Source organism: Prinia subflava, chromosome 3, assembly GCF_021018805.1.
Source record: "Prinia subflava isolate CZ2003 ecotype Zambia chromosome 3, Cam_Psub_1.2, whole genome shotgun sequence".
Taxonomy (NCBI): domain Eukaryota; kingdom Metazoa; phylum Chordata; class Aves; order Passeriformes; family Cisticolidae; genus Prinia; species Prinia subflava.
The window spans coordinates 44,676,627-44,689,338 of NC_086249.1; the positions used below are offsets into that span (position 1 = coordinate 44,676,627).

At 37.9% G+C, this 12,712-nt stretch overlaps 1 protein-coding gene across 4 annotated transcripts in view; it reads right to left on the reverse strand.

The window, feature by feature from the left end:
* FNDC3A (fibronectin type III domain containing 3A) overlaps nucleotides 1-12,712 on the reverse strand; it is a 112,033-nt gene that overhangs the window by 3,752 nt on the left and 95,569 nt on the right. For all 4 annotated transcript variants that reach the window (XM_063392092.1, XM_063392093.1, XM_063392094.1 and 1 more), the window contains 9 exons: nucleotides 11,302-11,420; nucleotides 9,146-9,251; nucleotides 8,880-9,055; nucleotides 7,711-7,824; nucleotides 5,966-6,115; nucleotides 5,598-5,881; nucleotides 3,457-3,666; nucleotides 1,906-2,072; nucleotides 1,215-1,342 (listed from right to left, as the gene is read on the reverse strand). In XM_063392092.1, the coding sequence (XP_063248162.1) occupies nucleotides 1,215-1,342; nucleotides 1,906-2,072; nucleotides 3,457-3,666; nucleotides 5,598-5,881; nucleotides 5,966-6,115; nucleotides 7,711-7,824; nucleotides 8,880-9,055; nucleotides 9,146-9,251; nucleotides 11,302-11,420 (1,454 nt within the window). The remainder of the gene's footprint in view (nucleotides 1-1,214; nucleotides 1,343-1,905; nucleotides 2,073-3,456; nucleotides 3,667-5,597; nucleotides 5,882-5,965; nucleotides 6,116-7,710; nucleotides 7,825-8,879; nucleotides 9,056-9,145; nucleotides 9,252-11,301; nucleotides 11,421-12,712) is intronic.

The window sequence follows — 12,712 nt, forward strand, 5'->3', positions numbered from 1 at the left end:
TTCCTAACCCCTTTAAGATCTTTGATGTATATTGCTCAAACAGCAAAAATTAACTCATTTTGTTGTAGCATGGAGGGAGCAATGACATGAACAATTTGGATGATGGATCAGGAAGAAGGAGGACAGGGGAGTGAAGTTTTGGCAGTGAAACAGCAGGAAACCACTTAGAGCAGACTTGCAGACAGTTTATTTTTTGTCTATGTCAAATAAAATTTCCATCATCATGTCTAATGTTTTAAAGGCTGTTTTCATAGTGTTTACTTCTTGATTGTTCCAATTTTAATTTGTGCAAATTAGTCTTTTCATTTTATTCTAATTTACTATGCTAGACTGCTCTGCAGAGGCAAAAGCAATCACACACCTCAGTCTACTTTGTTATTACCATACTCAAAGAACAAACTTTATTTTCTTGCCCAGGTAATTTGGCAATAGACACTGATAATCAAAGCGTGGTTTGACTCTGTATCTACACAGACCACACCTTATGTACCTAATGTTGCATTTACAATGTTGAAGTTACAAAAAAGAATATTCACATGGCAAGACATCTCAGTTTACTGTTCATCTTTTACTGAAGAATTTAACAAATGCCCATAACAAACACAGTGCTACAGTAAAAGTTATGAAAATATTAAGGCCTATAATTTACCAAAGCACAGGTGAAACTTATTTAATATTGAACTGTAATAAAATTATAATATACTAGAATTAATTGTTTCTTTCCTGGAAAGAAAGTTCCTTGGCTTAATAGTATGAAACAGTTTTCAAGCCTAATTTCATGTCAGGCACTTTATAAACTGTGAAGCAAAAAAAAAAAAAAAACAAAAACAAACCCAAACTGGGAAGCAAAATTAGCACTGAATGCAGGATAATTTGTACCCTGGCATTTCAAACTGCTTCTTTGCACTTAGTGCAAAGAGAACCCCTTGCCCCTTTTCTCCCCAGTCTCAATTCTGTACCATTGGGTAAAAGGTTTATTTTTGTCAGCTGATCCATTAGTGGATGACTTCCTCACCACTTGATGTGTCAAGCTGTATTTGGTGAACATCAGTGTGACCCAGAGAGGCTGTAATTTAGTGCAGAGCTCCTTCTGAGATGGAGGAGATGGGTTTAGGAGATACTGCCTTATATTACTAGTAACAAAAAGTTAACATGGTGACTGGTTATCACAAACAATAATTGAAGAAAACTACAATAACTTAAACACACCATACCTGTTTGAATTCTGAGTCTTTTCCCACCATGACCTGAAGACAGTAGATGACTGGATCACCCTTCATGGGCTGCAGAACCTCCCATGTGATTTCACAAGTATGGTCGTTTATTCTCTCTATCCTTGGTGCTGAAGGAAGGAAGCATAAAAGTGACAGCTAGCTCTGCTTTCCCACATCACATACTGTCACATTCTAATGACCTTTAGAATTCTATATTCTACCTCCTGTTTTGTCTCAGAGAAACAAAAGCTTCAGATTCAAATTTATTCTTCCTCCAGTGTTTTCTGGAGCAACAACTAACAATTCATACAGGCCTCTCCTCCTAGTTTAGGTATCATCCAAGAGAAAGCAAATAAAATTTAGTGACTGTAAGTGTGCATCATATATCAAAAAAAACCCCCCAAACAATGCTTAATATTATTCTAAACATGCTAGAAAGCATTTCCACCTTAACTTCCACTCTTAGGTAAGCAGGGTATTCTAAGTACAAACTTTTTATGTCAAAGAACGTATAAACCCCAAGTCTTTAACTTTTGGAGTGAATATTTTAGGCAATTACATGAAAGGAGCATTCTCCCACTATCCCTACCTGTACTTGAAAAGGGCTTAGTAGTCTCAATATCCCAAATACAACATAATACCAAAACCTGCTATCCTCCCACCCCCCAAGTGACAAAAGAAGCACCCTTACCTTTCAAGGCAGCTGGAACAGATTTGGGAGTAGTGAAAATATATTCTTGAGAAAGGGGACCTTCGCCAGCTTCATTACATGCTTGAATACAAAATTTGTATGATGTTGACTCACTGAGTCTTTGAACTTTGTATGTATGACATGGTCCTCTGTATAAGGATACAAACCTGAAAATGGAACAAGCAGCTTATTTTGAACACAGAAAAGGACTTCTGAAACAGCTAAACTATTGTCTTGAAATCTCTTCCCATAATTTCCCACAATCTAATGAAAAGCCCAGAAACACTTATTTCAGAGTTAAAGAGTGTTCTGGTTGCTATAAAACAATAAGCTCATTTTCCAGGGGCAAGTTTCTATTTCCCGTGTCTTTGAAATAAAGATCTCTCGCACAAAGAACACTACAGATACTCTCGTACCAAAAATCTTCCTAAGCCTTTTAAGAAACTATTTTGCATTTGAAACAATGGGAGAAGACAGCAGTTGTGTCTCTCAATGAGCTGCATTTTTTTCCCTTGGCCAGCTATGCCTCCAACATCTTTAGCTTTTCAAAATTAGGTAACTAGATTTTAGCTTTTTGTCCCTTTTTAACTCTCCCTTACTACACCTAAAAAGTGCCACGGATCCAATTGCTCACGTACATCACTGTTGGAGATGGGCTCATGCAGACCTGCACAGGAGGGCAGAGTCACACCTGTAGTGCACACCAAATGTGTTTCTGACAGTTTTGTACACTGGCCGCTATCCTTCTTGTGGCAATTCTTGCACAGACTGATCATGGCAACTCGTGTTTGATTTTCAGTTTTGGTGTCCCCAGGACCCAGCACAAATTTCTCTCTTCCTGCAAGGGTTGTCATCTACTTTGGCTTTTTCTTATCTTTTAAAATTAAAACGGATGGAAGCTGCAAATGACCTAGTCTTTGGTAATGGCAATTAATTTCTTTCCAGTTAAAATGTCTAATTTATTTTTCTCCTTACAACACAGCAATTTCACATAGTAGCCCTCTTTTGATCTTTTTGTCAAGCCGAAGCTGCTCATCAGACATGGAACACTCTGCAGCTCTGCTCACACTGCTCATCTTACCATTTAGGCAAGAGTTCTTGCTGTACCACCTCAGCTGACATTCTATTTAACATGAGACCAGGGATCACTCAAAATAATAATAATTTGTATTGATTTCCAGTAAAATAATTGTATATAAGGCAACAGAGAGTAAAGCATTCATCTCTTCCAATATTAGGTATATAAAATTCACAACACTGATTGGACTTGTTACTTTGACAAAATATTTAACCAGAAGTGAGAAAGAAAAGTGCTGGTACGAAACACTGCATTAAACTCTTCATGTTGAACTGTAAGTAAAAAACAACAAAGTTTTTTATCTTGTACTTCTCAGCACAGAACACTAGAGCCCCTCTTGCCCTGCCAGATGAGAATACCTTCTACATCTGCTGTAAATTCACCAAAGCACATGGAATTTCACCCTTTGCTGCCATCTCCCAAGCATCACATCATGGTGACACTGGGCAGATTAAAGCAATGCCAAAACCAACCTTCCATTCTTATCCTCCATCTGAAGGTGGTATTGGATGGAGTCAGTTAATGCTTTCGCAGTTCCCTCTCCCCACTTCAGCTTGAGAGTCTGAGAACTGTATGCAGCACACTCCAGGCGAGGTGGGTCCGGGGGGAGAGGCTTTGTTTTCAGTTTTATGGTGTGGCTGAAAGGACCCGCTCCAAGACTATTTAGGGCTTGAATTCGTACCCTAGCATTTGGAAGAAAAGAGAATAAATTAAATTGAAATTAGATTCTAAAAAATAACTGCTCATATCCACCATTCTCATTAAATAGAGAATAATGGTCCTATCTACAATGAAGACTTTTATCAATATTATGCTTTGATAGACCGTCAAGAATAAGCAGGTATATCAATTTCCTTACATTTTAAGGTGCTGGCTTAATTAGAAATAAATTCAAAATAAATTCACATTAGCGAAAAGATGCCAAAGCTCCGTGGGTTACTTCAACAGTGGTCCATCTTTCTGACTGTCCCGGCCTTGAACCAAAATTTTTGATAGCCACATTGGACTGATGAGGGAAGGTAAAAAAAATCCCAAAGAGGGGAAACCGTATCTGTGACTGTTTTATCAGGTGAGTTCAAGGATGACTAACAGACATTTTTATGGACTTTTCTGAACACAACCTATTCATGTGAAAATAAAGTGATGGTGCCCAGCCACCTCTCTTGCTGTTTCCACCAGCAGCACATCTCTGGGCACTTGCAGACACAAGCCCTCTTGGGTCTGTCTGCAAAGTGAGGGGGAAACCACAAGTTGCCAAAAGACACAAAGCTGAGGAAGTTGTAGAACTTGATGTTCAGGGATAAGGTAGGGTTTTGTTTTTTTCTTCTTTGATACTCCAAGAAAGGTAATGCTGGCATTAGATTCTTAAGTAGGAATTAAAATATTTAGCCAAGAAATTTATTTCTAAAAAGGAAAAGGCAGAAAACAGAGGCTCTTTATGTATTTCACAGGTAGCCACAGGGAGCAAAGTGTGTCTATTTTCATTTTGCAGACTTAACATTTGCTTGTCCAAAACAGTATCTAGGTAACTGGAAAAAAGTAATCACAGTAATTAAATTATGAAACACTCAACCACACAACTGCAAAATGTGGAAACACAAATGTGTATGCAGGCTAAAGAATAAATATTTCTCCATCACTACAGTAATATTTAACGTTATGCTAATTTATTACAGCCCGGAACTAAGGTTAATACATGCAATTTTTTATTTGCACAAGGAGTTGACAGTGTATTCTATAAAAAAACTTTTGTGGGTAGAAGTATAGGCATAGCTCTGCAATGGAAATGCCTTTTTTCAGTGTACTGACACAGAGAGCAACAGTTCTTCAGATTGCCAGCATTACTGTTAAATAATTACAAGGCACACAGAAACACTATATTCTGACATAAAGCCATAAAACATTAATTAAAAAACATTAACACAAAACAAGTAATTAAGAATTCAGAAAACTGCATAGCCAGATGATATCCTAATTATACTGAAATCATAGTGGGCTAAAAGTCTGACTTCAGTGGGACTGCCATTCTTTAACACTGAGGACATGTTTTTGTAACAGGGATGTAGTGCCTTCAGGCAAAACTACTGATTTTTGCATTTATATTTTTCAGTAACCCTTGCACCGAACATGAGATGATTTCAGCAACTAAAATTCTTCAAAAGAGATGCATAGCTGGCTGATTTTTCAAACTGATACTGTTCATGCTGACTTCCGCTTTTTCTGCAGATAAGGCATTGCAAGTTGCAATGAGCTCTCAGTAGATCAGACTGGACACAGTCCTTCCTTGGATGGATTTTACCTTCTCAAACAGAGAAACAACCAGTCCAAATGCAGTTATGAATCTGAATATGTGATGTGAATGCAGTTAAATTGACACATTAACCAGACAGATACAACAATACTGTAATAAACTAACATAAATTATTTTTGACAGAAAATAAAAATAGCACATCTATTTATGATGATCATCATTACAAAATTTCTTTTTGCTCCATGGCTGTGCACCACTGTGTCTCTGAGAGTAATAATGAAGCCAATAAAAAAATACAAGGAAACAAAGCATCTGCTCTTGTGGAGGAAACAGTAGGCTGTCAAGTAGCTGTGCATCACCTACCTGTAGGTAGTATCTGGCTGTAAGCCATCTATAAAATAGGTCAGATCCTTCCCAACAGTTATTGGCTGCTTGTCTCCAAAGTCTATGCTGTAGCCAAGGATTTCAGATCCATGGTCACAAGGTTCTTCCCAGCTTATAGCAAGGCATGTGGAAGGAGAATAGTGTGGACTTTCAACTTCATCTTCACTTAGTCCACGAAGACAGGTCACAACTGCAGGTACAGAGGCTGGAGTCATACATGCCACTACTTCACTGAAAGGGCCTGTACCTGCAACATTCACTGCCTGCAAACCCAAAGTAGACCATGTTTTTATGGCACAGTCAGTTCCTGTTTCCAGAGCTCACCAACAACAATTTTACATCTTTACCTGAACCCTGCAGTAGTATATAGTGGCAGGCAAAAGCCCTTTCACTTCACAGCTGAGCCCAGGCCCACAATAGGAGATCTGCATGCATCCTTCCACACCGCCCCACTCCAGTCGATACTCTGTGACATCAGCTCCATTACTTGCTGGTACCTTGAAAATGGATATTGATAATTAGAAGTTAAATATAATGACATAAGAAAAAAAAAATCAACCAAACTCACCACATCTATATTTTGTTTTTGTTCCAGAGGAGTCTTACCCTCCCATTTCTTTGCTGGTTTATGTTTAAGTACAATAAAAATAACAGGCAGAATCTGATACAAACTTCAGGAAGTTCAAGTAAGACAATTGCAAACACAAAGTCCTGGACTGATACAAAAAAGTACAGGCTGAGGAGCAAACTTAACCAAAAAAATCCCTGTGTGTTCTGGTGAGAAAGTTGAATAAGCTGTGTGTGTCTGATGAAGGTGAACTACATATTGGTTGTATTAGCAAATGAACAGCAAGAGGGGTAAGAGGAATGATTCTCCTCTGCTCAGCACTTGTGAGGCTGCATCTCCAGTACCATGTCCTGTCTCGGGATCCCCAAAAGGAGATGGACATTGACATAATGGAGTAGGTCCAGCAAAGGGTCACGAAGTAGGAGTGCAACACACAACAAAAAATAAAGTTTACTTGATAGCAAAGTGATCCAGCTAGGGGAAGACCTTACTGCTGCCTTAATTTACTTACCGTGAGGCTACAAACATTATGACAAATTTTGCTTGAAGATGGCACAGTGCCAGGACAAGAGTCATGACTTGCATTAAAGGGTATTTTGAGTAGACAAAAAAAAATCCTACAGAATGAGAGCTTACCCAGACAGTTTTGCTAGGCTGAAACATCTTCATTCTTGGAGATAAATAAAATTTCACTGGGAAAAGCCCTGAGAAACTTAAACTATTTGAATAGAAGGTTGAACTGAAGGACATCTAGAGGTCTACTTGTGCCTTAATTACTGTGTGACTCTGTAAAGCAAACATCTAATATCACTCAAATTAACTCTACCTGAATGTTTTATGGTATTTTTTTTTAAAAGGCTTTGCCTTTTAGATATTTAAGGACTGCTCCTCTGACATTCCTCCAGTAGGAAGCATGAACACTACTTTCCAAGTAAAACAGTTTAAAATTTTTTTCTGTACAGTTCTGTAACTCAGATACTTCACCTCATCTCTAAGCCACTAAAAAGTTTTGTTTAAAGAGTATTCCCAGATAGAATCTTTCTTTTTACAAGCTTAATTTTTATCCATTGCATTTTTTTAATCAGATATCTAAATACTATGGGTTTATAGGAAGTCTGTGAGGCTTTTTCTGCATTATTACTGATGTAATTATATAAAATTAAATCAGGTTATAAACCCAAGAAACACAGTAATCTATTGTATTATGTGGATACATTGTCTCTGAGGAACTATAACTATATTAAAGAAAAATTTTACGATGAGACTGCATCACTCAGAAATGCAGAGCAGCAGCTGTGGCAAAACTTCTAAACAAAAGAACACAGTAAGATCCAGTACCCACAGCCTGCCAGCTTACTGCTGCCTTTTAATGGCATGATGAATGACTAAGGTTTCACCTATTGGATAATCAGGTATGTTTGATTACAAATAAAGTGATTAAAATACAGTACTAGACTTTTCAAGCTGAACTCAAAAATGCAGAAGACCATTATGTCAAAACAGGTGTTACCCTGGCATTCTTACCTCCCACGACACCTGAGCACAGGCAGCAGATCTGCACGTCACTTGAGGGGGCTTGCACTGATCGGGGGGCCCAGGGGCTGTAGTTATTTCACATTTTTCCGAGTACGGTCCAAACTATCGAAAAGGGAGTTGATACAACTACATTGTAAAAATGAAATTGCTACTTTTTGAAAAACAGTTTACCAGAGTAGGGACATGTAATAGCAACCTGAAACTTTGTATTACTTCTTTATAAAATAAATTTCTGAGGACTGTGGATTCCAGATTTATTTCAGTATCTAACTATTCTCCAGAACAGTTATAAGTTTTTCTTCACTCCAGCAAATGCAATATAAATATATGTGACACTTCAAACTCTTGGGAAAACCAGGGAAGTACTATCCAAAGCCTTCTTCTGAAGTTATATGATGGCTGCACTGGAACATGAACCAACTGGTACTGCCTATTTATACCTATGTAAAAGAAATAAAGGATTCAAAAGCTATGAACCATTCTTTGCAGAGTGGAGGGGAGATAAAAGTTAGGATAGTGCTTTAAGGCCTTAAGCTGCAGACCTCTCCACAAACAGTGTCAACTCATCCTGACAGTTTTCAATGAAGTGTACATTATTGAACAAATCAGGACTTTGGGTACATAACTAAATAAAGCTGGTTCTACAGCAATAATTGATTTAAACACATTTAATACTCCCAAGAGGGAAAGTAGTCTTGTATCTGATAGAACATGTACTCAGAAGTTAAACTAAATATAAAAATGGAGAGTCAGGAAACACTAATTATTATGTTCTGAACACCAACAGATGTAAAAATAAAGGTCAATTTACAAGGCTGTATACAGAAAATAATTTGCTACCTTACTTCACATGAAAATAGTGAAGTCATAACAGTGCTTTAATAAAGTCCATAGCATTTCCTAATGATTTCCTAATGTAACTGTTCAGATAAAAGACATAATCATCTATTTTCTCTTCCCTTCATCTAAAAATCCCCTTCATTATAACCTGATGTTTAACTGTCTGTTCCCACATAACAATAAGTTATGTGACTCAAATGACACTACATTAGGAAATCCTACTTTTAAAACTACTGTTAAATGCTTCTTTTGAAATAAAAAATCTTTTATTAGTGATCTGCTTCTGGAATGAATTTCATTTCAGACTGTTTCCTTACCCCAGCCTTGTTAGCTGCTCTCAGTCTGAAGCTGTACATCCTCCCTGGAAGAAGGCTGCCCACTGTGCATTCAACATCAGAACCCTGGTAAACCTCTCTGTGTTCATCACCTTCTGCCTGAAACATTTCCAGACCATAACAGGTAATGGGTGAACCACCATCTACCTGAGGTGGTCCTAAAAATAATAAAAAAAAAAAGCTCATTTAATTTCAACACTTAACACATTTGGATCCCTTACGATTTCTAACACTTGTAATAAAATTACCCCAACGCAGCTGAATTTCTCTTGCTCTTGGTCTACCCTGTAGCCTTGGAGGCTGGCATGGACCAGGAACCACTGCTGGGGTCTGCACCAGTAAGGAATCAGATACCTAAAACAGAAAGATAGATTAATTAAGCTATCCAGGCCAAAACAAGAACTATCAGTTACGCCACAAGTAAAGACAAATACCTGAGTCATAAACAGGATATTCCTCATTTTTTAATGACATCTTCACATATGTGAAGATGCTCAAGTGATCTGGTATTCTCATAATATAAACCATGCCAAAATAATCACACAATATGCAAAATTTGCTTTTGTATTTTGGTACCCACACAAGGAGTAGAATTAAAAACAGTGGTTAATTATCAGTACAAACCTAGTACAAATGCTTGAAATATTACTTATTCAACATAAATTCATGCTCTATTGCATCAGACTGCAGTTTAATGAGTTCTTAACCCTTACTCTAAGGGTTCTATACTTTCTGTGGTAGAACCTCTCAGAAAGCAAAAGTGGGCAGAAGTGTCAATCAGAAGAGATTAAAAAAAGAGATTTCAACTTTTCCATTGCTTAGCAATACCTAATGTGCAGCAAGTTTCCACCTCTGATTTGAAATTTGGGCAAAAATTGCCTAAGAACATAACAACCCATGCAGCAGATGGCTTTGACTGTTCTGGATGCAGACAGAAGTGAGCAGAGGCAATGAGAGGTGATTTGCTTCAGCGTGATACACAACAAACAGGAAGTTGGAAAGCCTTTAGGTTTAGAGATAAATGAATCTCAGTCTCATTCCACAACTGGTTTCTATGTATGCTGAAGAAAGGGTGGACTGGACGATCTGATGCCTTTCAGCTCCTTTGAATATACTGATGCACTGAACAACTGCTGCTACTTAAAAGGCAGAATGTTTCGCAAACGTTCATGAGAAGCTGCAGAAGAGTTAACGGCATCTTTCTTCACAGTTCTTCTGTTGATTTCTGATACCTTCAGAAAGTATCAAGACTTCTGGAAGTTATTTTCTCTTTGGTACTCAATGTTAATTCTAAAATCATGGGGTTGGGCTGTAGGGAAGTAGGCTGCCAGAGTAAAAGTCTCCAAGGACTTGTGGTCTGGTGACTGGGAAAGCACTGCAGCCAAGCCAGCACTGAAGGAGTCCTGATTTATTCTTAAGGCAAAGGTGGCTGTAGTCAAGGTTATCTTTGCAGGAGACTTCTATGTGGAGGAAGAGCACATTTCAGGTTGTAAGGCAGGGCTTGGTAGAAATGCCAAACACCAAGAATGTAAGGCTTTTTAAGGTTTTTGTGACAGCAGCTTGACAGCAAAGCCCTGCTGGAAGTCTGCAGAGAGCCAGGGCTGGCTTTGTCACACTTGCTGACGAGAAGGGAGAGCAAATACAGCAAGACATTTTGGCACTAGCTGCTGAACTACACCACAGAATTGACAGGGCACAAGTGTGTGTATGTAATTTGTATGTATAAAGGAGCATAGTATGGCACAGCAAATTGTTTGGGAATACTGAAAAGTAGGGCAATGTAAACATTTTAATTGTGCATAAGAAACCATGGGAAGCAAACCCTGTAAAGCCTGAGTGAAGACTTCTTCCCCTGCCTGCTGGGGTGACTTGGCTACTCTGACAATGTACTTCACTGACTACAGGAAATACATTAAATTCATAGAATCACAGAATCTTCTGAGTTGGAAAGGATCTACAAGGATGATCGAAGTCCAGCTCCTGGCCCAGGACAGCCAAAAGAATCATACTATGTGAGAAACCATTGTCCAAATGCTTCCTGATCTCTGTTGTGCTTGGTGCTCTGACCAATTCCACAGGGAGCCTTTTCAAGTACCCTTCTTAAACTTCTGTATTGGGTTAGGCCTTAATAAATGACACTGTATAAATGTGTAAAAGGATCTGTTTCTGTGAATAAGATAATCATGTCAAACAAAATATAACATCAGAGAAGAATATTCAGATATATTTCTTTAACAAATGAGAAGAAACTCGAACAACTGTGCAGCAACACTGGAACTTCTCAAACATTCTAATTATGGCTATTTTGTTAGGCACATCTGCACAATATTTGCTTAAATATCTACCAGATCAGATTTTCTTACAGAGAGCGATCTGATTTAATAAAAACATTAGCTGATTTTACCGTGCTTTGTCCTCCTTCCCCAGTGCAATATACACGTAAGCGATAGGACGAGCCCGGATTTAGTCGGTCACACACGTGTTCCCTGGCGGCTCCGCTGTAAATGGGATCCCATTTGTTTCCTGAAAGGTTGGGAATAAGCGTGCAATGAACCAAAGTGTAATTTGCCACACTTCAGTACCAGCCACAGCAGGTATCCTAACTTCACTAAAATAAGTGTATGCCTGATGTTTATTTAAAAAAAAAAAAAAAAAAAAGAAACTGAGACTGCTTTGAATCTCATGGAAGATCCTATAATTTCATAAAGATAGTTTCCTAGGTCTGCTAGGAAGTAGATCTGCTGAAGTGAAATAGCTTCTCTATTTGGTATTTACCTTAACTAGAAGAGAACTTATTGGGTCAGCATGCACATTCAATATTATAACCAAATAAACAGAAAAGATACAAAAGTAAAATTTTTCATGGAAAAAAAATTTCAGATTACATTACCATTTTGCAGGCTGTAACTACAGTTTATAATTGATGAAGTTTGTTCCTGTATTCTGAATGACCCAGAAGCATATGAAATTCTGATTTCATTATTTACTGCTCTTAAATCAGAAACTCTTTAACACTCTCTCTCTCTTGTTACAAGATTAAGCAGGGAACCTGGGGACTTTTAATAAAATCTCCAACAACTCAATACACCACAGAATTTAGAGGGCTGGGAATGAAACGTAATGCACAGCTCACTAAACCTGCAGGAAAGGTTTGGGTGCATCATTCCAAAAGTGACTTAATGTGGACATGTGACAGAGAGAGGACAGCAACAGACTAAGTGCCGAGAGGGCTCCCATCATATCTAGGGCCAGTGCTCTGTCTTAATCTGACACAGCACTGGAGAAGTTTAAACTTTTATTCTCAATGTGTTTCTGAACTCAACAAGGCTACTTAAGAGGTCTAGATTTTTAAATAATTAGCAAGATAGGTTTATGTCCAATTTAGAAATACTGTCAGTTTGCTTTCTGTATGAAAGAACAGAAAAGCAAATAGCAGAAAGTTATCCCAGCTGCATCATTGTTCTCTTTTAACAGTGATAAATGGAGTATGAGCTTTTCTTTCATCTTCCATGCAGACAACAAAGCTACATGTCCCTGTCTTCTTGCCCTAAAATGTCTGAAATGTGTGATTTCATTTCCAAAACTGAATAGACCTAATTAGTAAGTTAAACAAAAAGCATCTCTTGTGTCACAGAATTTTGTGGCATCTTTTTCTTAATCAGAGAAAAAGTGTTTCTTGAGTACAATCATCAATGTACCTCTATTTTCTTTTTGATGTCAGTCCCTGGCAATAACTTTCTCTGTCATAATACACATTTTACTATTCCCACATGCACACAGAGACAGGAAAAAAACCCCCACACAAGTGAATGCCA